Source organism: Scyliorhinus torazame, chromosome 21 (genome assembly GCF_047496885.1).
Source record: "Scyliorhinus torazame isolate Kashiwa2021f chromosome 21, sScyTor2.1, whole genome shotgun sequence".
In the NCBI taxonomy this organism is placed as follows: Eukaryota; Metazoa; Chordata; class Chondrichthyes; order Carcharhiniformes; family Scyliorhinidae; genus Scyliorhinus; species Scyliorhinus torazame.
Genome location: NC_092727.1, coordinates 69,260,733 through 69,283,890, shown reverse-complemented (window position 1 = coordinate 69,283,890; position 23,158 = coordinate 69,260,733). Strand labels below are relative to the sequence as shown.

General features: G+C 45.8%; 2 protein-coding genes across 6 annotated transcripts in view; one reads left to right on the top strand and one right to left on the bottom strand.

Annotated features, from left to right (window-relative positions):
- dcakd (dephospho-CoA kinase domain containing) overlaps positions 1-12,409 on the bottom strand; it is a 50,334-nt gene extending 37,925 nt beyond the window's left edge. Inside the window, exon 1 of one of the 3 annotated variants that reach the window (XM_072486924.1) lies at positions 12,251-12,409. Coding sequence is in view for 1 of the 3 variants with exons in the window: in XM_072486922.1 (XP_072343023.1) it covers positions 11,960-12,022 (63 nt within the window). In the remaining 2 variants the exon portion in view is untranslated. Of the gene's footprint in view, positions 1-11,882; positions 12,103-12,250 lie in introns of those variants that run through there. The other 2 variants (XM_072486922.1, XM_072486923.1) reach the window with 2 other exon arrangements.
- Positions 12,387-23,158, top strand: part of LOC140398338 (glycylpeptide N-tetradecanoyltransferase 1-like) — a 128,859-nt gene continuing 118,087 nt past the window's right edge. For 2 of the 3 annotated variants that reach the window (XM_072486921.1, XM_072486919.1), the window contains exon 1: positions 12,387-12,537. In XM_072486921.1, the coding sequence (XP_072343022.1) occupies positions 12,440-12,537 (98 nt within the window). In that variant the 5' untranslated portion in view covers positions 12,387-12,439. The remainder of the gene's footprint in view (positions 12,538-23,158) is intronic. The other variant, XM_072486920.1, reaches the window with a different exon arrangement.

Genomic DNA, 23,158 nt, shown 5'->3' with positions numbered 1-23,158 from the left:
AACCTGCTCATCTGGGCCACTGTCATTTGAGCCTGGTGAACGACCTTAAACTGCATCAGGCTGAGCCTGGCACATGTTGTGGACTCGTTGACTCTACTCAATGCATCCATCCAGAGACCATCCTCTATCTCTCGTCCTAACTCTGGGGGAAAGGCAATTATGATGCGATGAAGCAAGACTTAGGATGCATCGGATAACTGCAGGGGATGGGCACAATGGAAATGTGGAGCTTGTTCAAGGAACAGCTACTGCGTGTCCTTGATAAGTATGTACCTGTCAGGCAGGGAGGAAGTGGTCGAGCGAGGGAACCGTGGTTTACTAAAGCAGTTGAAACACTTGTCAAGAGGAAGGAGGCTTATGTAAAGATGAGACATGAAGGTTCAGTTAGGGCACTCGTGAGTTACAAGTTAGCTAGGAAGGACCTAAAGAGAGCTAAGAAGAGCCAGGAGGGGACATGAGAAGTCTTTGGCAGGTAGGATCAAGGATAACCCTAAATCTTTCCATAGATATGTCAGGAATAAACGAATGACTCGGGTAAGAGTAGGACCAGTCAAGGACAGTAGTGGGAAGTTGTGCTTGGAGTCCGAGGAGATAGGAGAGGTATTAAATGGATATTTTTTGTCAGTATTCACACAGGAAAAAGACAATGTTGTCAAGGAGAATACTGAGATTCAGGCTACTAGACTAGAAGGGCTTGAGGTTCATAAGGAGGAGATGTTAGCAATTCTGGAAAGTGTGAAAATAGATAAGTCCCCTGGGCCGGATGGGATTTGTCCTAGGATTCTCTGGGAAGCGAGGGAGGAAATTGCTGAGCTTTGATCTTTAAGTCATCTTTGTCTACAGGAATAGTGCCAGAAGACTGGAGGATAGCAAATGTTGTCCCCTTGTTCAAGAAGGGGAGTAGAGACAACCCCGGTAACTATAGACCAGTGAGCCTTACTTCAGTTGTGGGCAAAATCTTGGAAAGGTTTATAAGAGATAGGATGTATAATCATCTGGAAAGGAACAATTTGATTAGAAATAGTCAACACGGTTTTGTGAAGGGTAGGTCGTGCCTCACAAACCTTATTGAGTTCTTTGAGGTGACCAAACAGGTGGATGAGGGTAAAGCAGTTGATCTGGTGTATATGGATTTCAGTAAAGCGTTTGATAAGGTTCCCCACGGGAGGCTACTGCAGAAAATACGGAGGCATGGGATTCAGGGTGATTTAGCAGTTTGGATCAAAAATTGGCTAGCTGGAAGACAAAGGGTGGTGGTTGATGGGAAATGTTCAGACTGGAGTCCAGTTACTAGTGGTGTACCCCAAGGATCTGTTTTGAGGCCACTGCTGTTTGTCATTTTTATAAATGATCTGTAGAAGGATGGGTGAGTAAATTTGCAGATGACACTAAAGTCGGTGGAGTTGTGGACAGTGCGGAAGGATGTTACAAGTTACAGAGGGACATAGATAAGCTGCAGCGCTGGGCTGAGAAGTGGCAAATGGAGTTTAATGCAGAAAAGTGAGAGGTGATTCATTTTGGAAGGAATAACAGGAAGACAGAGTACTGGGCTAATGGTAAGATTCTTGGTAGTGTGGATGAGCAGAGATCTTGGAGTCCATGTACATAGATCCCTGAAAGTTGCCACCCAGGTTGAGAGGGTTGTTAAGAAGGCGTACGGTGTGTTAGCTTTTATTGGTAGAGGGATTGAGTTTCGGCACCATGAGATCATGGAACAAAACTGTGGTGCGGCCGCATTTGGAGTATTGCGTGCAATTCTGGTCGCCGCATTATAGGAAGGATATGGAAGCATTGGAAAGGGTGCAGAGGAGATTTACCAGAATGTTGCCTGGTATGGAGGGAAGATCTTATGAGGAAAGGCTGAGGGACTTGAGGCTGGTTTTGTTAGAGAGAAGAAGGGGACATACCTTTAAATTGTGGGGAGATAGATATGGGACAGATGTTAGAGGTAGGTTCTTTACTCAGAGAGTAGTAAGTGCATGGAATGCCCTGCCTGCAACAGTAGTGGACTCGCCAACACTAAGGGCATTTAAATGGTCATTGGATAGACACATGGACGATAAGGGAATAGTGTAGATGGGCTTTAGAGTGGTTTCACAGGTCGGTGCAACATCGAGGGCTGAAGGGCCTGTACTGCGCTGTAATGTTCTAACTCCTCTTCCCATTTGTTTCAGCTCCTTGGTCCTTGGTCTGCGTTTCCTGACCGCACGAGTTCCTTATAAATGTCCAAAACCCTCCCTTCTCCCACCCACACTCTGGAAACTACCCTGTCCTGTATCCTCCACACAGACAGTGACCCAAGCCGGAATCGAACCTGGGACCCTGGAGCTGTGAAGCAATTGTGCTATCCACAATGCTACCGTGCTGCCCTTAAGAACAAATTAATCTACACTATATCATTCTACCGTAATCCATGTACCTATCCAACCCCTTTAGCTCCTTTGCCATTGCTGGCACACTGCCTGTCCTTGAGCTAGTCCAGTCTAGCCCTGGGTTAATGACTGTGTTGAAGTCACCCCCCCCCATACCAGCTTATGCGAATCCAGGTCCGGGATCTTCCCCAACATCCTCCTCATGAACTCCACATCATCCCAATTTGGCGCATAGACATTCACGAGTACCACCGGCAACCCCTCCAGCTTCCCACTGACCATGATGTACCGATCCCCCCCATCCACAACTATTCTTCCTGCCTCGAATGACACTCGCTTATTAATCAGGATCAAGACCCCTCGAGTCTTAGAGTCCAGCTCAGAGTGGAAAGCCTTCCCTACCCATCCCTTCCTTAATCTGACCTGATCAGGTGCATCTCCTGCAACATTGCCACGTCCGCCTTCAGTCCCCTCAAATGTGCGAACACGTGTGCCCTCTTAACCGGCCCGTTTAGCCCTCACGTTCCATGTGATCAGCCTGGTTGGGGGGCTTCGCGCCCCTCTGCTGATCAGCCACCACCTTTCTAGGGCCCGCGCCCCACGCATCCACAGGCCCGCCCGCAGACAGCCTCCGTCCCCGACCTCCCTATTGTCCCACAGCAAATGTCTCGCCCCCGTCAGCAGAACATTTCCCACCCCTCCACCCCCCCAGTAACAGCACTATACACACAGCCCCCTTCAACAAGCATAACATCTGCTCACCCTCCACTGCGCTTCCGTGAGCTAGCCCGCCCAGCTAGCTTGGTGGCCCCTGGCCATGGCGCCAGACATTTTCCCACCTATTGTTTCCCCCCCGCCCCCCTACTCGGACACACATATGCAAACAAAAACAATCCCCACCCAATTGCCCAAAAGAGAAACAAAAAAAATCAAAAAGATCCAACATCTAACAGTCACACCTCCATCCCCCATCAGTGCAAATGCAAATTTTAACTCACACAGCTCATCAGCAAGCTCCAAATCGATACAGAAGGCATTACAAATAACGTCCAAAAACACAAACTTTTTTAAACATGAACACCTCAGTCCACTACCAGCCCTTTCCTTCTAGCGAAGTCCATCGCTTCCTCAGGCGACTCGAAGTAGAAATGAGTTGGGTCACTTCGTGAGTGACCCAAAGACGGGCCAGATACAGCAGTCCAAACTTAACATTCTTAAAAAGGGTCGATTTTATCTGATTGAACCTGCTCTTCCCCTGGCCACGTCCGTGCTCAGATCCTGATATATACGCAGGACGCTGTTCTCCCATTCACAGCTCAGTGTCTGCCTGGCACACCGTAGGATGCATTCCTTGTCCAGGTACCTGTGGAATCTCACCACCATTGCTCTTGGAGGGTCACCTACATGTGGCGTCCTCGCTAGCGCTCTGTGCGCCCTGTCCACCTCCAAGGGTCGGGTGAACGTCCCCTCCCCCAGTAACTTCTCAAACATACCCGCTATGTATGTCCCTGCGTCCGTTCCTTCAGATCCATCCGTGAGACACACTATTCTCAGGTTCTGCTGGCCGGACCGGTTCTCTAGATCCTCCACCTTCGCCTGGAGCCTTTTCTGTTGGTCTCTCAGCATCCCCACCTCCAAATCCACCGCTGTTTGGTGTTCCTTCTGCTCAGTCAGTGCCTTCTCCACTTTCTGGATCGCCCGGTCTTGAGCATCCTGTCGGAGTTCCAGCCGCACAATCGATTCCTTAATCGGGTCCAAGCATTCCTGTTTCTGCTTGGCGAAGCCCTCCTATACGAACTGCATCGGCTGCTCCATCGATCGCTGGGTCGTCGAGCCAGAACTCCGGTCGTCCGTCATGCTTTCTCCCGTTGCAGCCTCAGTCCAAGCCTTCTACGCTCACCTATTTCTTCCTTTGCGAGCACTCCTGATCCGCCTCGCCATGCACTGATGTAGGATTCCTCATCACAGTTGCATCCAACATCAATTTTCCACCTCAGATCCGACAAAAAAAAAAAAAAAAAAAGCGGGGAAAAAGGGTCCAAAGTTCTGACCTGAGCGGGAGCCACCAAATGTGCGACCTTCTCCTTCATAGCCGCCAACGGAAGTCGTCACAATCATGGTTAATCATACATTGCCCATAAAGCAGCAGAGGTCCTGAGTGCAAGAGAACCCATAAAGCAGCAGGTGTTCAGACAGAGAAAGCACCCATAAGGCAGCAGAGGGTCAGAGAGCAAGACAGTGTAGAGTTTGGAGAGCCCATAAAGCAATGCAGAGTTTGGAGAGAGCTCACAAAGCAATGCAGAGTTCAGAGAGAGCCCATAAAACAGCGGAGATTCGGAGAGTGCGAGAGTCCATAAAGTAGCAGGGGCTCAGAAAGAGAAAGAGCCCATAAATCAGCGTGTGTTCAGAGAGAGAGAGCCCATAAAGCAGCAGAAGTTTGGGAAGAGAGAGAGTCCAGAAGGCAGCAGAGAGAGCTGGATAAAATCTAAAAGTAAAGTCACAGGAATCCCACAAGTCTATTGGTTTCCAAGTATAGGCCTTTCTGAACTCGGCACATTTATATATTATATTGCACCATACTGCAGTAAACAGTTCATATTTAAATTTGGTCAGTGCAGCTCAGCCGTATGAAAGGTGTGTCCTGTGGGATGTGAGAAGTCGTGAAAGCACAAAGTGCCCTCAATGACTACACCTACAGGAAGTATCACCTATTGGAGAAATGTGGGCTCGGGGCTGCAGAACTTGAACAGTGGCTTTGTTCACTGTGGTGCTGCAAGGCTGCAAATTACTTGGATAGCACTTTTAGAGAGATAGTCACATTGCAGCTAAGAAGCACACGTGATGTGGAGATGCCGGCGTTGGACTGGGGTGAGCACATTAAGAAGTCTTACACCAGGTTAAAGTCCAACAGGTTTGTTTTGAATCACTAGCTTTCGGAGCACTGCTCCTTCCACAACTCTGCAATGGCAATCTCTGCAAGACGTGCCAGATCATCGACATGGGTACCACCATTACACGCGAGAACACCCCCCCCCTCCTCCCCAGGCGGTACATACTCGTGCAACTCGGTCAACATTGTCTACCTCATACACTGCAAGAAAGGATGTCCCGAAGCGTGGTACATTGGCAAAACCATGCAGGCGCTGCGACAACAGATGAACGGACATGGCGCGACAATCGCCAGGCAGGAATGTTCCCTTTCGGTCAGGGAACACTTCAGCTGTCAAGGGCATTCAGCCTCTGATCTCCGGGTAAGCGTTCTCCAAGGCGACCTTAAGGAAACGCGACAATGCAAAATCGCCGAGCCAGAAACTTATAGCCAAGTTCCGCACACATGAGCACGGCCTCAACTGGGACCTTGGATTCATGTCGCATTACATTCATCCCCCACCATCTGGCCTGGGCTTGCAAAATTCTACCAACTGTCCTGGCTTGAGACAATTCACACCTCTTCAACCTGGGGTTGGAAAGACTTAATTCCCTGCAAATGCTCGCATTCAAAGCATTGTCTTGCATCTTTGAATCTGTCTATATATATGTTTCTGGAACATACCTCTTCATTCACCTGAGGACGGAGCAGTGCTCTGAAAGCTCGTGATTCGAAACAAACCTGTTGGGACTTTAACCTGGTGTTGTAAGACTTCTTACTAAGAAGCACACAGACAGAGAGAATGGGTGATCACCAGAGTATCTAACAGAAACAGGCAGGTAATGCAAGAATGTCCTGAGGCCATGGAAAAGAACAAAGAACAATCCAGACCAGGGACAACTCATTGGGGAAAGCCAGCTTTGATGCCCGAGTGGTGAGTTAGAATCAAATTTGGCAGAAAAGCCAGCAGCTGAACAAAGTCTACAATAATTTTTCTTTGAAGGCGACCCAATGTCGAGGAATATTCCCTTGAAAGGGAAAGATAAGGCAGATAAATTCAGTGCGTCCTGGATGACCAGAGACGGAAAAGGATGAAGTGCACGTACGACAGATGTCACGTAGAAAATACAATGAAGAATCAATCTGAATCTCAAGGACTAGAGAAGAGGTGAAGTGAAAAAAAACCTAATAAGAAAAGCAAGGAGAGGGCATGAAAAGAGACCGGCAGCTAACATAAAAGGAAATCCCAAGGTCTTCTATAATGATGTAAATAATAGAAGGGTGGTAAAAGAAAGAGTTGGGTCGACTGATGTTTAAAAAAGGGGACTTGCACATGGAGGCAGGAGAAATAGCAGAGGTATTGACAAGTACTTTTTAAATTGGTCTTTACAAAGGAAGATGCTACCAGGCCAAGGTGAGAAAGTAACTTGTACACTGAGGAATTTACAATCGAGAAGGAGGTGGTGTTAAAAGTTACTCTTTCCTTCAAACTGATAATGTACCAAGAGCAGATGAGATACAACTAACAATACTGATGGAACTGAGAGTGGAAATTGCAGAGGCACAAGTGATAATCATCCAGTCTAAGGAGGACACAGGAGAGGTAGCAGAGGACTGGAAAATTGTGAATGTTGCACTCTTGTTCAAAGTGGGGGTGCAAGGATAAAGCTGTCAATTACAAACCAGTCAGTTTGACTTCAGTAGTAGGGAAACTTCTGGAAACTATGGTTTGGGACAAAGTCAAGCTACTTTGTCAAGTGCAGCATAATTAAAGAAAGCCAGCATGGATTTATGAAGGGAAAGTCATGTTTAAACAAATCGCTGGAGTTTGTTTTTTTAAGGGTTACAGAGAAGGTTAGAAGGGCAGCGCTGATGTGGTGTATATGGATTTTCAAAAGGCATTTGATACAGTGCCACACGACAGACTTGAGAGAAATTCTAGCTTAAGGAATAAAAGGGAAAGTAGGCACTTGGATTATAAATTGGCTGAGTGACAGCAAAGAGAGAACAGTGAGAAATAGTTTTTTTTTCAGATTGTAGGAAGATTTGTAGTGGAGTTCCCCAGGCGTCAGTGTAGTGATCCTTGCTCTTCCTGATATATAAATGACTTAAACTGTGGTGTGTAGGGCATCATTTCAAAATTTGCAGAATATACAAAAATTGGATATGTTGTCAACTGTGTCTTAAACTTCAAAAGGACAGAGACAAGTTGGTGGATTGGGCAGACAAGTTGTAGATGGAATTCAATGTATAGAGGTTTGAGGTGATTCATTTTGGCAGGAAGAATAATGAGACAGAAAGGAAGAAACTCTAAAGAAGATTCAGGAACAGAAGGACCTCGGTGTATATGTATACATAAGTCATTGAAGGTGGCGGGGCAGGGTTGAGAGACCAGTTAATAAAGCAGATAGTATCTTGGGATTTATTAATAGGAGCATTGAGTACAAGTGAAAGGAAGTCATATTGAACTTGTATCAGACACGAGTTCTGCCTCATCTGACACTGTGTCCAGTTCTGGATGCCACACTTGAAGGAAGATGTGAAATAATTGGAGAGTACAGAGGAGATTCTAAAGAATGATTCAGGGACAAGGAACTGGAGCTGTGAGGATAGATTAGAGAGGTTGGAACTATTTTCCTTAGAGAAAAGAAGGCTGAAATGAGATTTGATTGAAGTATTCAAGATTTTGAGGGGTACAAAGAAGAAAATTACAGCACAGGAACAGGCCCTTCGGCCCTCCCAGCCTGCGCCAATCCAGATCCTTTATCTAAACCTGTCGCCTATTTTCCAAGGATCTACTTCTCTTTGTTCCCCGCCCGTTCATATATCTGTCTAGTTGCATCTTGAATGATGCTATCGTGCCCGTCTCTACCACCTCCGCTGGCAAAGCGTTCCAGGCACCCACCACCCTCTGCGTAAAAAGCTTTCCATGCCATCTCCCTTAAACTTTCCCCCTCTCACCTTGAAATCGTGACCCCTTGTAATTGACACCCCCACTCTTGGAAAAAGCTTGTTGCTATCCACCCTGTCCATACCTCTCAATTTTGTAGACCTCAATCAGGTCCCCCCTCAACCTCCGTCTTTCCAACTAAAACAATCCTAATCTACTCAACCTTGCTTCATAGCTAGCACCCTCCATACCAGGCAACATCCTGGTGAACCTCCTCTGCACCCTCTCGAAAGCATCCACATCCTTCTGGTAATGTGGAGACCAGAACTGCATGCAGTATTCCAAGTGTGGCCTAACCAAAGTCCTATACAACTGTAACATGACCTGCCGACTCTTGGACTCAATACCCCGTCCGATGAAGGCAAGCATTCTGTATGCCTTCTTGACCACTCTATCGACCTGCGTTGCCACCTTCAGGGTACAATGGACCTGATCTCCCAGGACATCAATATTCCCCAGGACTCTTCCATTGACCGTATAGTCCGCTCTGGAATTAAATCTTCCAAATTGCATCACCTCGCATTTGCCTGGATTGAACTCCATCTGCCATTTCTCTGCCCAACTCTCCAGTCTATCTATATTTTGCTGTATTCTCTGGCAGTCCTCCTCGCTATCTGCAACTCCACCAATCTTAGTATCATCTGCAAACTTGCTAATCAGACCACCTATACCTTCGTCCAGATCATTTATATATAGATCACAAACAACAGTGGTCCGAGCACGGATCCCTGTGGAACACCACTAGTCACCTTTCTCCATTTTGAGATACTCCCTTCCACCACTACTCTGTCTCCTGTTGCCCAGCTAGTTCTTTATCCATCTAGCTCGTACACCCTGAACCCCATACGACTTCACTTTTTCCAACAACCTACCATGGGAAACTTTATCAAATGCCTTACTGAAGTCCATGTATATGACATCTACAGCCCTTCCCTCATCAATTAACTTTGTCACTTCCTCAAAGAATTCTATTAGGTTTAAGACATGACCTTCCCCGCACAAAACCGAGCTGCCTATCACTGATAAGTCTATTTTCTTCCAAATGTGGAGAGATCCTATCCCTCAGTATCTTCTCCAACAGTTTGCCTACCACTGATGTCAAGCTCACAGGTCTATAATTCACTGGATTATCCCTGCTACCCTTCTTAAACAAAGGGACAACATTAGCAATTCTCCAGTCCTCCAGGACCTCACCCGTGCTCAAGGATGCTGCAAAGATATCTATTAAGGCCCCAGCTATTTTGTCCCTCGCTTCACTCAGTAACCTGGGATAGATCCCATCCAGACCTGGGGACTTGTCCACCTTAATGTTTTTTAGAATACCCAAAACTTCCCCCTTTCTTATGCCGACTTGACCTAGAGTATTTAAATATCCATCCCTAGCCTCAACATCCGTCATGTCCCTCTCCTTGGTGAATACCGATGCAAAGTACTCATTAAGAATCTCACCCATTTCCTCTGACTCCATGCATAAATTCCCTCTTTTGTCTTTGAGTGGGCCAATCCTTTCTCTGGTTACCCTCTTGCTCCTTATATATGAATAAAAGGCTTTGGGATTTTCCTTAACCCTGTTAGACAAAGATATTTCATGACCCCTTTTAGCCCTCTTTATTGCGCGTTTGAGATTTGTCCTACTTTCCCGATATTCCTCCAAAGCTTCATCAGTTTTAAGTCACCTACCGGTACACCTGTATGCTTCCTTTTTCATCTTAGCTAGTCTCACAATTCAAAGTAATTGGACAAAGTAAATAGAGAGATACTGTTCCCACTCAAAAGTGCATCAAGAACTAGAGGGCACAAATTCAAAATAAGTAGCAAAAGGAGTAGACGTGTTGCGAGGAAAAATATTTTCACTCAGAGGTGGGTGGTGCCTGAAAGAAAATTCCTGAGGGATGGTGGAGGCAGATTTGATTGAGATTTTCAAAAGGAAATTGGATTGCTATCTGAAAAGTGAAAGCTTACAGAGATAAGGAGAGTGGGACTAGGTAGAACGTTCAGTGAGCCAGTGAAGACTTGACGAGCTTGAATGGCCTCCTTCTGTACTGCAAAGATTCCATGGTTCTGAAACATTGCCCCAAGCCAAATAGAGGCAGTTCCAATGTAGTGCAAATTTTAAGATCTTCTAGTCCACACGAATTAGTGTGCTACCTTCTCCTGTAATTTTATATTCATCAAGACACCAAATACTCAAGGATGTTAAAGTGACATCTTGTTTTGTGGTTCGAGTTCTTTGCAGAAATCGGGCAGACACTCTGGGCCGAATAGCCTTCTTCGGTACTTTAACCATTCTAAGATTCTGACAAATTGAAACATGGTTTTCACAGAGCTAAGGAGGGAGCTTAGAACTGATTATTTGATTGAATTTTGAAGATGTGACTAGGTGCGTAGATGTGGACAGTGCAATCGATGTAGTACACATGAGCTTCAGTAAGGCTCCCAACAAGGTCCCACATGGGAGGCTGATCAAGAAGGTAAGAGCCTGTGGGATCCAGGTCAAATTGGATCCAAAATTGGCTTATTGGCAGGAGGGCGATGGTCGAAGGTTATTTTTGTGACTGGAAACTTGTGTCCAGTGCTGTATGACAGGTATTGGCATTGGGTCTCTTGTTTGTAGCGTACATTAATATGGGAGGTATGATCAGTAAGCTCAATGACTTAAACAGGATGACACGAAAATTGATGGTGTTAAATAGTGAGGACTAAAGACTTGGACTTCAGGAAGATATAGATGGGCTGGTCAGATGGGCAGAACAGTGGAAAATGTTATTTACCCCATAAAAGTATGCGGTGATGTATTGGGGAGTGCTAACAACACCAAGAGAATACACAATGAACGATCAGACTCTGGGAAGTAACCTTGAAGTGCATGTCCAAATGTACATGAAGGCAGGACAGGAGGATAAGATGGTTAAAAAGGCATATGGGATACTTGCCTTTATTTGGCAAAGCATAGAAGAGCAGGGAGGTTATGATGGGGCTGTATAAAATGCTCATTAGGCCACAGCTGAAGTACTGTATGCAGTTCTAGTTGCCATAATATAGGAAGGATGTGATTGCACTAGAAAGAGTGCGGAGATTCCGGTCTGGGCTGGAACGTTTCAGGTATGAAGAGAAGCTGGTTAGACTGGGGTTATTTTCCTTGGAGCAGAGAAGGTTGAGGGGGGACCTGATCAAAGTGTACAAAAATATGAGGGACAGATAGGAAGATACTGTTCCTTCATAAAAGAGGTCAATAATTAGGAGCTATAGATTTAAGGTAAGGAGATTTAGAGAGTTTTTGAGGAAAAGCTTTTTCACCCAGAGGGTGATAGGAATCTGGAACTTTGCCTGAAAGTGTTGTAGAGATAAGCATTAGGTTGAGCACTTGAAACGCGTCAGCATACAAGGCTCAGACCAAGTGTTGGAAAATGGGATTAGAATGGATAGGTGCTTGATGGCTGGCTCGGACAGGAAGGGCCTTTCTGTGAAACTCTGACTGGGCTGAACGTGCCAGGGTTAGGGAGGTGCACGGCCGGCTGGGGTCCCTATCTCCTGGATAATCGAGTCAGACTGGCCCCATTGAACGGAGCTGCCCCCCGCAACCCAACCCATCCCTCTGGTGAAATCTCAGCCACTTGGTGAAGGAGGACATGGGAGAGGGAGAGCGGCCGGGCCCAGATTGCGGCGTGAAGCTGGGCCAGCGAGTACTAACCCGGTGTCGTGTCTCGGAATGGGGCCGCGGGCAGCACGAAGCACCTATTTTAACGAGCCTACCCCTCCCTAACTCACATGAATCCACTTCCCGACGCCTTGCACCTTCATCACGAACCCCGCAAGAAGCTGCTCGTTCATTGGTCAGGCGACAGAGAACAGACCAATCACTGCGGCTATTACTCAGTCCCTGGCAGTCGGGTTACTAGGGCCAGGCGCTGCGACCAAGAGAGCATGCCGCATAACGCTAGACGTAGCTCCCCGCTTACTGACTGAAAAATATCTAACCTACTAAGAATTTAAAAAGTAAGACAAAATCGATTTCCTTCAAGACCGAGTTGCATTCTGGTAGTTGTAGTTTTGACTGACCTTTTGCCTGCTTCGTCATTGTGACGCCGCGCAGGCGCGGGACTACATTCCCCGGCATCCCCTCGGCTCACCCCGCCCATCAGTCGAGCCATTGACCAATCGGAGGGAGAGTTGTTGGGGGAAGGGACCGGGACCAATCAGCAGCAGCGTTGCTGCGTGGAGTCGCCTCATCGTGGTTGCTCCTGAATCATGGCAGACGAGAATGAGACAGCAACAAAAGAAATTGAAGAGCTGGACGGGTGCGGCAGTGACTGTGAGAATGAAGAGGAGCATGCGCTCAGTAAAGGGTATGTGAGGCTGCCGCCGCCTTCTGACACCGCGCTTTACCTCAGGCCGGCCGCCTCCGGGCGAAAGGGCGCTGCACTCAATCTCAAGCTGACAGGGCAAAGCCCGCCCGCCCTGTGCCGATTGGCCAGTTCCTCTGATTGGCAGCCGCAGTGGGCGGGACCCGTAGTTCCGGGGCCTCCTGATTGGACTAGCCCTGCTGCCCATCAATGCAGCCAGCTTCCGCTATCTGGTGAGGTTGGCACAAGGTCTCCTCCCTGTCCCGGAGCCTGGGGTTCATTCTGCCTCCCTGTCCTGCTCATCTGCTACCCTACTGACAGCAACCTGTTAGAGCCATAAGTTATTGGGGCACTTTTACTGGAATTGTCACCAGCAAAGAAGTTAAATATTCACATTACAGCCCAGATCCAGTGTTTGGATTTATACATTTGCAATTTACAATTTATGTAGCTCCTTTCACGTCACCTGGGCGTCCTAAAGCAGTAAGTACTTTTAAAGTACATGCAGTCACGAAGGAAAGCACAGCTGTCACGTTACGACAAATGAGATTAATCACATTCATGAGACTGGGTTAAGGGGTGAAGATTGGTCAGGATATTGGGGAGAACTCCCCTGCCTTTTGAATAGTGCCCTCAGGCCTCTTACTTCCACCTGTGGAGATTGTTAAGAGTCTCTTTTTAACGTCTCCACAAAACACAGCACTCAGCCCTTCCATGTACCCCTCTCCCAAGTGGCATTTCAGTCAAAACTTTGACTCTGTGAAGTGAATGTCTTGCCACTGAACTAAGATTTACTCTTAATAAAACACACTTAATATATGTCACTTGCAAATGTAAGATTCTGTGTGTCTGGCCATTAAATGACAATGTCATCACAAAAAGTGAGATTCTATTTTAAGGGTGGGCAGAAGGATGAGAAGTTTTTTTAAAATTTGTTCTGTGCTGATGTGATACATTTCTGGACTGTGCTGTGGGTTTTCAAACCAGTAATAAATAGTCTGCTGAACATTTTCTGAATGAAAAGCTCCTTTTGGCAAGTTGCGATTGGTTACAATGAGTAGCATGTGACAGTCTTCTGTATGTCATACATACTCAACATGTGTCACCAGGTCTTTGAAGGGATGTGACTTGACTCTAAGATCAGGATCACCTAATCCTAGATGGTCCCCTGCTTCTACTTTTTAACCCTATCAGGGTGATTAGCAAGAAGGCAAATTCTGTCATCCATCTACTTTAATTGAAAAGTCCATAGTTTTGACATTCCAAATTTGGACTTGATGTGCAGAGAACATGTTACTGATGGAGAATTAATTTATAGCGATGAAGAGCATTGGTGTGATAAATGTATTGTTAAATAAAACTGTTCATGTAGTTTTGCAAACATTTCATAAATCCCTTGGAAAATTCTCAACATTTAAGTTACATTGAGAAATACCAAGGGACAAAAAACATTAGTGTGCGTCATATATAGACCCTCAAACTGCACTGGTGAGGTTGGGAATGGCATTAAACAAGAAATTAGTGATGCATGTAATAAGGGAATATCGATGATCATGGGTGATTTTAATCTTCACATAGATTGGGCAAGTCAAATTAACCACAATGAGAGGAGGAATTCCTGGAGTGTATACGGGATGGTTTTTCTTGACCAATATGTGGAGGAACCAACTAGGGAGCATGCCATCTTAGACAGGGTACTGTGTAATGAGAAGTGAATTATTGCCAATCTGGCTGTATGAGACCCCTTGGGGATGAGCGACCATAACATGATAGAATTTTTTATAAAGATGGAGAGTGAAGTACTTGATTCGGAGACTAGGGTGCTGAATCTTAATAAAGGGAACTATGAGGATATGAGGCGTGAGTTGGCCTTGATAGATTGGAGAGAGTTACTTAAAGGGATGACAGTGGATAGACAATGGCAAACATTCAAGGAACGCATGGAGGAATTACAGCAACTGTTCATTCCTGTCTGGCACAAAAGCAAAGAGTGTAAGAGCGCCAATCCATGCCTTACAAAGGAAATTAGAAATAGTATCCGATCCAAGGAAGAAGCATACAGATTGGCCAAGAAAAATAATAGGTCTGAGGATTGGGAGCAGTTTAGAATTCAGCAAAGAAGGACAAGGGGATTGATTAAGAGGGGGAAAGTACAGTACAAAAGGAAGCTTGCAGGGAACATAAAGACTGACACTAAGAGTTTCTAGAGATATGTGAGGAGAAAGAGAATGGGGACACAAATCAGATCCCAGAAATGTTGGAGAATGAAAGGTTTAGTGAGAGGGAAGAACTGAGGGAGATCAACATTAGAAGAGAAATGGTGCTGGGAAAACTGATGGGATTGAAGGCAGATAAAGACCTGAGAATCTGTATCCCAGAGTGCTTAAGGAGGTGGCTCTGGAAATAGTGGATGCATTGGTGGTCATCTTCCGGGATTCTATAGACTCTGAAACTGTCCCTGCAGATTGGAGGGTAGCTCACATCATTCTGATATTCAAAAAGGGAGGTAGAGAGAAAGCAGAGTATTATAGACCAGTAAGCCTAACATCAATAGTGGGGAAAATGCTGGAATCCATTATCAAGGACTTTATAGAGGAACATTTAGAAAGCAGTGGCAGAATCAGTCAGAGTCAGTGTGGATTTATGAAGGGAAAATCATGCTTGACAAATCTGTTTGTATTCTTTGACGAGGTAACCAGTACAGTCGACAAGGGGCAGCCAATCAATGTATATTTGGACTTTCAGAAGGCATTTGACAAAGTCCCGCACAAGAGATTATTGTGCAAAATTAAAGCACATGGGATTGGGGGAAATGTATTGAGGTGGATAGAAAACTGGTTGGCAGAGAGGAAACAAAGAGTAGGCCTTAATGGGTCCTTTTCAAATTGGCAGGCAGTAACCAGTGGGGTACCACAGGATCGGTCCTGGGACCCCAGCTATTCACAATATATATTAATGATTTGGATGAGGGAACAAAATGTAACATCTCAAAGTTTGCAGATGATACCAAATTAGGTGGGCGGGTGAATTGTGATGATGATTCAGGGATCCTACAGCAAGATCTAGGCAGGTTGGGCGAGTGGGCAAACCAATGGCAGATGCAGTATAATTTGGATCAGTGTGAGGTTATTAATTTTGGAAGCAAAAACAGGAAGGCAGATTACTACCTGAATGGTTGTAAATTGGGAGAGGGGAGTGTGCAGCGGGACCTGGGTGTCCTTGTGCACCATTCGCTGAAGGTAAGCATGCAGGTGCAGCAGGCGGTAAAGAAGGCTAATGGCATGTTGGCCTTCATGGCAAGAGGTTTTGAGTATAGAAGCAAGGATGTGTTGCTGCAGTTGTACAGGGCCTTGGTGAGGCCACACTTGGAGTATTGTGTGCAGTTTTGGTCTCCTTCTCTGAGAAAGGATGTTCTTGCTGTCGAGGGAGTGCAGCGAAGGTTTACCAGACTGATTCCAGGGATGGCGGGACTGTCATATGAGGAGAGATTGACTAGGTTGGGATTGTTCTCGCTGGAGTTCAGAAGAATGAGGGGGGATCTCATAGAGACTTATAAAATTCTAACAGGACTAGACAGGGTAGATCCAGGGAAGATGTTACCAATGATGGGTGTGTCCAGAACCAGGGGTCACAGCCTGAGGATTCGGGGTAAATCATTTCAGACAGAGATAAGGAGACACTTCACACAAAAAAGTGGTGAGCCTGTGGAATTCATTACCATGGGAAGTAGTTGATGCTAAAACTTTGAATATATTCAAGAGGCGGCTGGATATAGCACTTGGGGAGAATGGGATCAAAGGTTATGGGGAGAAAGCAGGATTAGGCTATTGAGTTGGATGATCAGCCATGATCGTGATGAATGGCGGAGCCGGCTCGATGGGCCAAAAGGCCTCCTCCTGCTCCTATCTTCTATGTATCCATGTAAGGCCTAATATTGAATTGCAGGAGCTGGTAGGTTGGCATATACACAGAAAGAAGGACTGGCCTTTCTCAACCTCCAAACATCCCAAAGTGCTTTATAGTCAATGGAGCACTTTGAAGTGTAGTCACTGTTGTAATGTAGAAAACATACCAAGCACCCAGGAATCTCCTGCAATCAACAGTAAGATGATAAATCAATTAATATTTGTGATTGAAGGAGAAATATCAGCTAGGACATGGGTAGAAGTCTCCACTTTATTTCAAACAATGCTACCTGACCCTTAATACTGACTAGAATGGATTGATTTATCCATCTGACAGCACTCCCATCTCCCAACAATGTGCTCAACTCCTTGAACCACGACCTTGCGCCTCAAATGAGCCAAGATGATTCAGGTTACCCTCAGAAATGACCATATTGAATTTGTGCTCCGAAAGCTAGAGATTCGAAACAAACATAGATTATCATAGAATTTACAGTGCAGAAGGAGGCCATTCAGCCCATCGAGTCTGCACCGGCTCTTGGAAAGAGCACCCTACCCAAGGTCAACACCGCCACCCTATCCCCATAACCCAGTAACCCCACCAACACTAAGGGCAATTTTGGACACTAAGGGCAATTTATCATGGCCAATCCACCTAACCCGCACATCTTTGGACTGTGGGAGGAAACCGGAGCACCCGGAGGAAACCCACGCACACACGGGGAGGATGTGCAGACTCCGCACAGACAGTGACCCAAGCCAGAATCGAACCTGGGACCCTGGAGCTGTGAAGCAATTGTGCTATCCACAAGGCTACCGTGCTGCCCCACCTGTTGGCCTTTAACATGGTGCTGTAAGACTTAAGACCATAAGACACAGGAGCGGAAGTAAGGCCATTCGGCCCATCGAGTCCACTCCACCATTCAATCATGGCTGATTTCAACTCCATTTACCCGCTCTCTCTCCATAGCCCTTAATTCCTCGAGAAATCAAGAATTTATCAACTTCTGTCTTAAAGACTCTCAACATCCCGGCCTCCACCGCCCTCTGTGGCAATGAATTCCACAGACCCACCACTCTCTGGCTGAAGAAATTTCTCCTCATCTCTGTTCTAAAGTGACTCCCTTTTATTCTAAGGCTGTGAACCCGGGTCCTAGTCTCCCCTGCTAATGGAAACAACTTCCCTACATCCACCCTATCTAAGCCATTCATTATCTTGTAAGTTTCTATTAGATCTCCCCTCAACCTCCTAAACTCCAATGAATATAATCCCAGGATCCTCAGACGTTCATCGTATGTTAGGCCTACCATTCCTGAGATCATCCGTGAGAATCTCCGCTGGACCCGCTCCAGTGCCAGTATGTCCTTCCTGAGGTGTGGGGCCCAAAATTGCTCACAGTATTCTAAATGGGGCCTAACTAATGCTTTAGAAGTACAGCCCTGCTTTTATATTCCAAGCCTCTTGAGATGAATGACAACATTGCATTTGCTTTCTTAATTACGGACTCAACCTGCAAGTTTACCTTTAGAGAATCCTGGCAAGTCCCTTTGCACTTCAGCATTATGAATTTTGTCACCGTTTAGAAAATAGTCCATGCTTACATTCTTTTTTCCAAAATGCAAATCCTTGCACTTGCCCACGTTGAATTTCATCAGCCATTTCTTGGACCACTCGCCGAAACTGTCTAAATCTTTCTGCAGCCTCCCCACCTCCTCCATACTACCTGCCCCTCCACCTATCTTTGTATCATCGGCAAACTTAGCCAGAATGCCCCCAGTCCCGTCATCTAGATCGTTAATATATAAAGAGAACAGCTGTGGCCCCAACACTGAACCCTGCAGGACACCACTCGTCACCGGTTGCCATTCCAAAAAAGAACCTTTTATCCCAACTCTCTGCCTTCTGCCTGACAGCCAATCGTCAATCCATGTTAGTACCTTGCCTCGAATACCATGGGCCCTTATTTTACTCAGCAGTCTCCCGTGAGGCACCTTAAAGGCCTTTTGGAAGTCAAGATAGATAACATCCATTGGCTCTCCTTGGTCTAACCTATTTGTTATCTCTTCAAAGAACTCTAACAGGTTTGTCAGGCACGACCTCCCCTTACTAAATCCATGCTGACTTGTCCTAATCCGACCCTGCACTTCCAAGAATTTAGAAATCTCATCCTTAACAATGGATTCTAGAATCTTGCCCACAACCGAGGTTAGGCTAATTGGCCTAAAATTTTCCATCTTTTTCCTTGTTCCCTTCTTGAACAGGGGGGTTACAACAGCGATTTTCCAATCCTCTGGGACTTTCCCTGACTCCAGTGACTTTTGAAAGATCATAACTAACGCCTCCACTATTTCTTCAACTATCTCCTTTAGAACTCTAGGATGTAGCCCATCTGGGCCCGGAGATTTATCAATTTTTAGACCTCTTAGTTTCTCTAGCACTTTCTCCTTTGTGATGGCTACCATATTCAACTCTGCCCCCTGACTCTCCTGAATTGTTGGGATATTACTCATGTCTTCTACTGTGAAGACTGACGCAAAGTACCTATTTAGTTCCTCAGCTATTTCCTGGTCTCCCATCACGAGATTACCAGCGTCATTTTGGAGCGGCCCAATGTCAACTTTTGCCTCCCGTTTGTTTTTAATGTATTTAAAGAAACTTTCACTATCATTCCTAATGTTACTGGCTAGCCTACCTTAATAATTGATCCTCTCTTTCCTTATTTCTCTCTTTGTTATCCTCTGTTTTTGTAGCCTTCCCAATCTTCTGACTTCCCACTACTCTTTGCCACATTATAGGCTTTCTCTTTTGCTTTGATGCATTCCCTAACTTCCTTTGTCAGCCATGGCTGCCTAATCCCCCCTCTGATAACCTTTCTTTTCTTTGGGATGAACCTCTGTACGGTGTCCTCAATTACTCCCAGAAACTCCTGCCATGGCTGTTCTACTGTCTTTCCCACTAGGCTCTGCTCCCAGTCGATTTTCGTCAGTTCCTCCCTCATGCCCCTGTAGTTACCTTTATTTAACTGTAACACCTTTACATCTGATTCTACCTTCTTTCTTTCAAATTGGAGATTGAATTCTACCATATTATGATCACTGCCTCCTAAGTGTTCCCTTACTTTAAGATCTTTAATCAAGTCTGGCTCATTACATAACACTAAGTCCAGAATGGCCTGTCCCCTCGTGGGCTCCATCACAAGCTGTTCCAAAAAGCCCTCCTGTAAACATTCAATGAATTCCCTTTCCTTGGGTCCACTGGCAGCATTATTTACCCAGTCCACCTGCATATTGAAGTCCCCCATGATCACTGTGACCTTGCCTTTCGGACATACACTTTCTATTTTGTGGTACATTTTGTGCCCCTGGTCCTGACCACTGTTAGGGGGCCTGTACATAACTCCCATTATCGTTTTTTTGCCTTTGTGGTTCCTCAACTCTACCCACACAGACTCCACATCATCTGACCCTATGTCGTTTAGTGCTTTTGATTTAATTTCATTCCTAATTAACAAGGCAACCCCTCTGCCCACCTCCCTGTCTTTTCGATAGGTTGTGAATCCCTGGATGTTTAAATGCCAGTCCTGAACCCCCTGCACCACGTCTCTGTGATGCCGACCACATCATACCTGCCAGTCACAATCTGGGCCACAAGCTCATCTACCTTGTTCCGTACACTGTGCGCATTTAAATATAGCACCTTTAATTCTCTATTGACCGTCCCTTTTTGTTTTCTTAGTGTGGTGGACCTTGGTTTACTGAGCCTTTCCATACACTGTGTCATATTTTGTGGGATGGGGACTATCGTAACCTCTCCTGAGTTCTGTCTTTTCGTGCTTTTTTGTATTCCTAAGCAGCTACGCTTCCCACTGATTACTTCACCTCTTGATTCCCTGACCCCCCCCCCCCCAATCTCAAGTTTAAAGTCCTATGACCACCCTATTTACTCTTTTCGCCAGAACACTGGTCCCAGCTCGGTTCAGGTAGAGACCATCCCAACAGTATAGGTTCCCCCCTGTCCCAAAACTGATGCCAGTGTCCCATGAAAAGGAACCCTTCTTTCCCACTCCACTCTTTCAGCCACATGTTAACTTCCCTTATTCTTGCCCCCCTATGCCAATTTGCACGTGGCTCGGGCAGTAATCCAGAGATTATGACCCTTGAGGACCTGTTTTTTTAATTTGAATCCTAGCTCTTTATAATCTCTAAACAGGTCCTCTTTTCTAGACTTGCCTATGTTGTTGGTACCGACATGGACCACAACAACTTGAATGACCTGCTGAATCATGGTGCCTTGGTCAGCTGACTCATCCTTCCTGCAGCCCTGTTCGCCAGCCACACAGGGAGCAAGTGCCTCATACCTGTTAGACAGGGTTAAGGCTCCTGAGTTCCTGACTGCTGGTTCCCTTTACCTGCCTGACTTGCAGTCACACCCTGCTGTCCCTGGCCACTGGCAAGATTTAAACTCCTTACTCTGACAGATGTGACAGCCTCCTGAAACACAGTGTCCAGGTAAGTCTCCCCCTCCCGGATGTGCCTCAGTGTTTGAAGCTCAGACTCCAGCTCATCAACTCTGAGCCGGAGCTCTTCGAGCAGCCAACACTTACTGCAGATGTGGTCGCTGCAGCTCGCAATGGGATCTGCCAGCTCCCACATCAAGCAGCTCAAGCACATCACCTGACCAGCAATCACTAATTAATTAATTAGTTTAATTTAAGTTTACGAGTTTAGCTGTGTGTTTTTTTTTAAATTTGGGGCAGATTTGCTATCAACCAATCAGATCACAGCTTCCCTCTGTCGTCACTTTTGGAAGAAAAAAGTGGAAAACAGGAAGTTACCGTTAGGTTTTTATACTCACAGAGACTGCTCCTCCTCCTCCGAACGGCTCCCGAAATTAGGCCCGAAGAAAGAGAGAGAACAAAACAGTCGGGACAAAGCACCTTCTCCCACTCTTCACCAAATTACCTCACTGCACCAAATTACCAAATTCTCACTCGGTCTGTATCTCTCTCACTCAGGCTGTGTCTCCTTGACCAGCGCAATGCTTACTAAGAGCGCTTTCTGTCTGTCTTTTATACAGACTTTAGGATGACTCACACTAAAACTTCAAAGTGAAGAATACAATGTGTACCTTTGTGCCCCTTAACAGGCCTCAGGTGACTGCCAGATAATTAATGGTCCTCTCAGCAATTAGGATGGGGGCAGCTTCAGCCAATCAGACACAAATCTACACTGCGCTTTTAACTGAAAAACAGCACAATTAGATTAACCACTTACCTTTCCTGGTTACCTCACTGCACCAAATTCTCACTCTGTCTGTGTCTCACTCACTCAGGGTGTGTCTCCTTGACCAGTGCAATGCTTACTAAGTGCACTTACTTCTTACTGTAGTACCCAGAGAAAAGAGCCCACCAGAAGGAAGAAGCATCAGTTGGCCTTGGGCCAACACTATTCACCTCTGCCAGCTGTGGAAGGGACTGCTATTTGCAAATTGGGCTCTACAGCCACAGCACATGATATGCACAGTCCATCATCTCGTGAGATAATAATCGTTATTATTGTCACAAGTAAGCGTACATTAACACGGCAATGAAGTTACTGTGAAAATCCCCTAGTCGTCACAATCCAGCGGCTGTTCGGGTAAACGGATGGAGAAATAAGAATGTCCAATTCACCTGACAGCACGTCTTTCGGGAATTATGGGAGGAAACCGGAGCACCGGAGGAAACCCAAGTGGGGAGAAGGTGCAGACTCCGCACAGACGGTGACCCAAGCACAAATCGAACCTGGGACCCTGGTGCTGTGAAGCGACAATGCTAACCACTTCTCTACCGTGCTGACGGATGCCAATAGAATGTAGGAAACTGGCCAATTTGAGTACCGAAAGCTTCCACAAATGGATAACAACCAAATAATCTGTTTTTAAGTGTGGGAATATTATTTGGGGTCCATTTGTACCAAGCTCAGTTTAAAGCTATCTATTTTAAGTAGCAGAATAATTCTTGTTGATACGTTTATGCCCTTTATGTGGTGACCAATAGCTATTGTGTGCGGTCCTGGGTGACTGATGGGCATTTTGGGAGGTAAACAATACTGTGGCTCAGGTCAAGACTCCTTTACTCTCAGAATGTGCCAGAAATATGAAGCAGGGTCTTACCTGCGTTTGAAATAACTGAATTATAAAAGACACTCTGGGCAAATCTCTTTTCTACTTAATAAAGCATATCCATTCATTTAGTTGTCAGTTTTGCAGCTTTTGAAAACACCTTTTAGCTGGATAAAGCTGTAAAGTGCTGTCATTGTTTTACATAAATACAGTGCAAGCTCACAACTTCACTGAAGTACCAACCTAGATCATGGTGTTGAAATCTATCATTTAATTTATTTCCCTGATTTCAACAGCACTAACAATGCTGTCATTAACATTTCAGTGAAGTCTATGGTTGAGATTGGTGGCTGCTTGGTTCTGTTACAATTTCAGACCTTTGACTTTTCGAACTTTATTTGTGACTAGAAAGAGCATTTTGAAACGTAGAATTGTGAAGTTCATGTCTGTCCATGTAAAACAGTGGAATATTAAACACTGGAGTAATAACTGGTGGGCACACGTCTGCCACAGCATAACATTGGAATATAGTGACAACCCTGTACCCACCACTACTGTATAACAATAAGATAAGGCACAGGTGGGGACTGGGCTGTCACTGTTTAACACCGGGGTA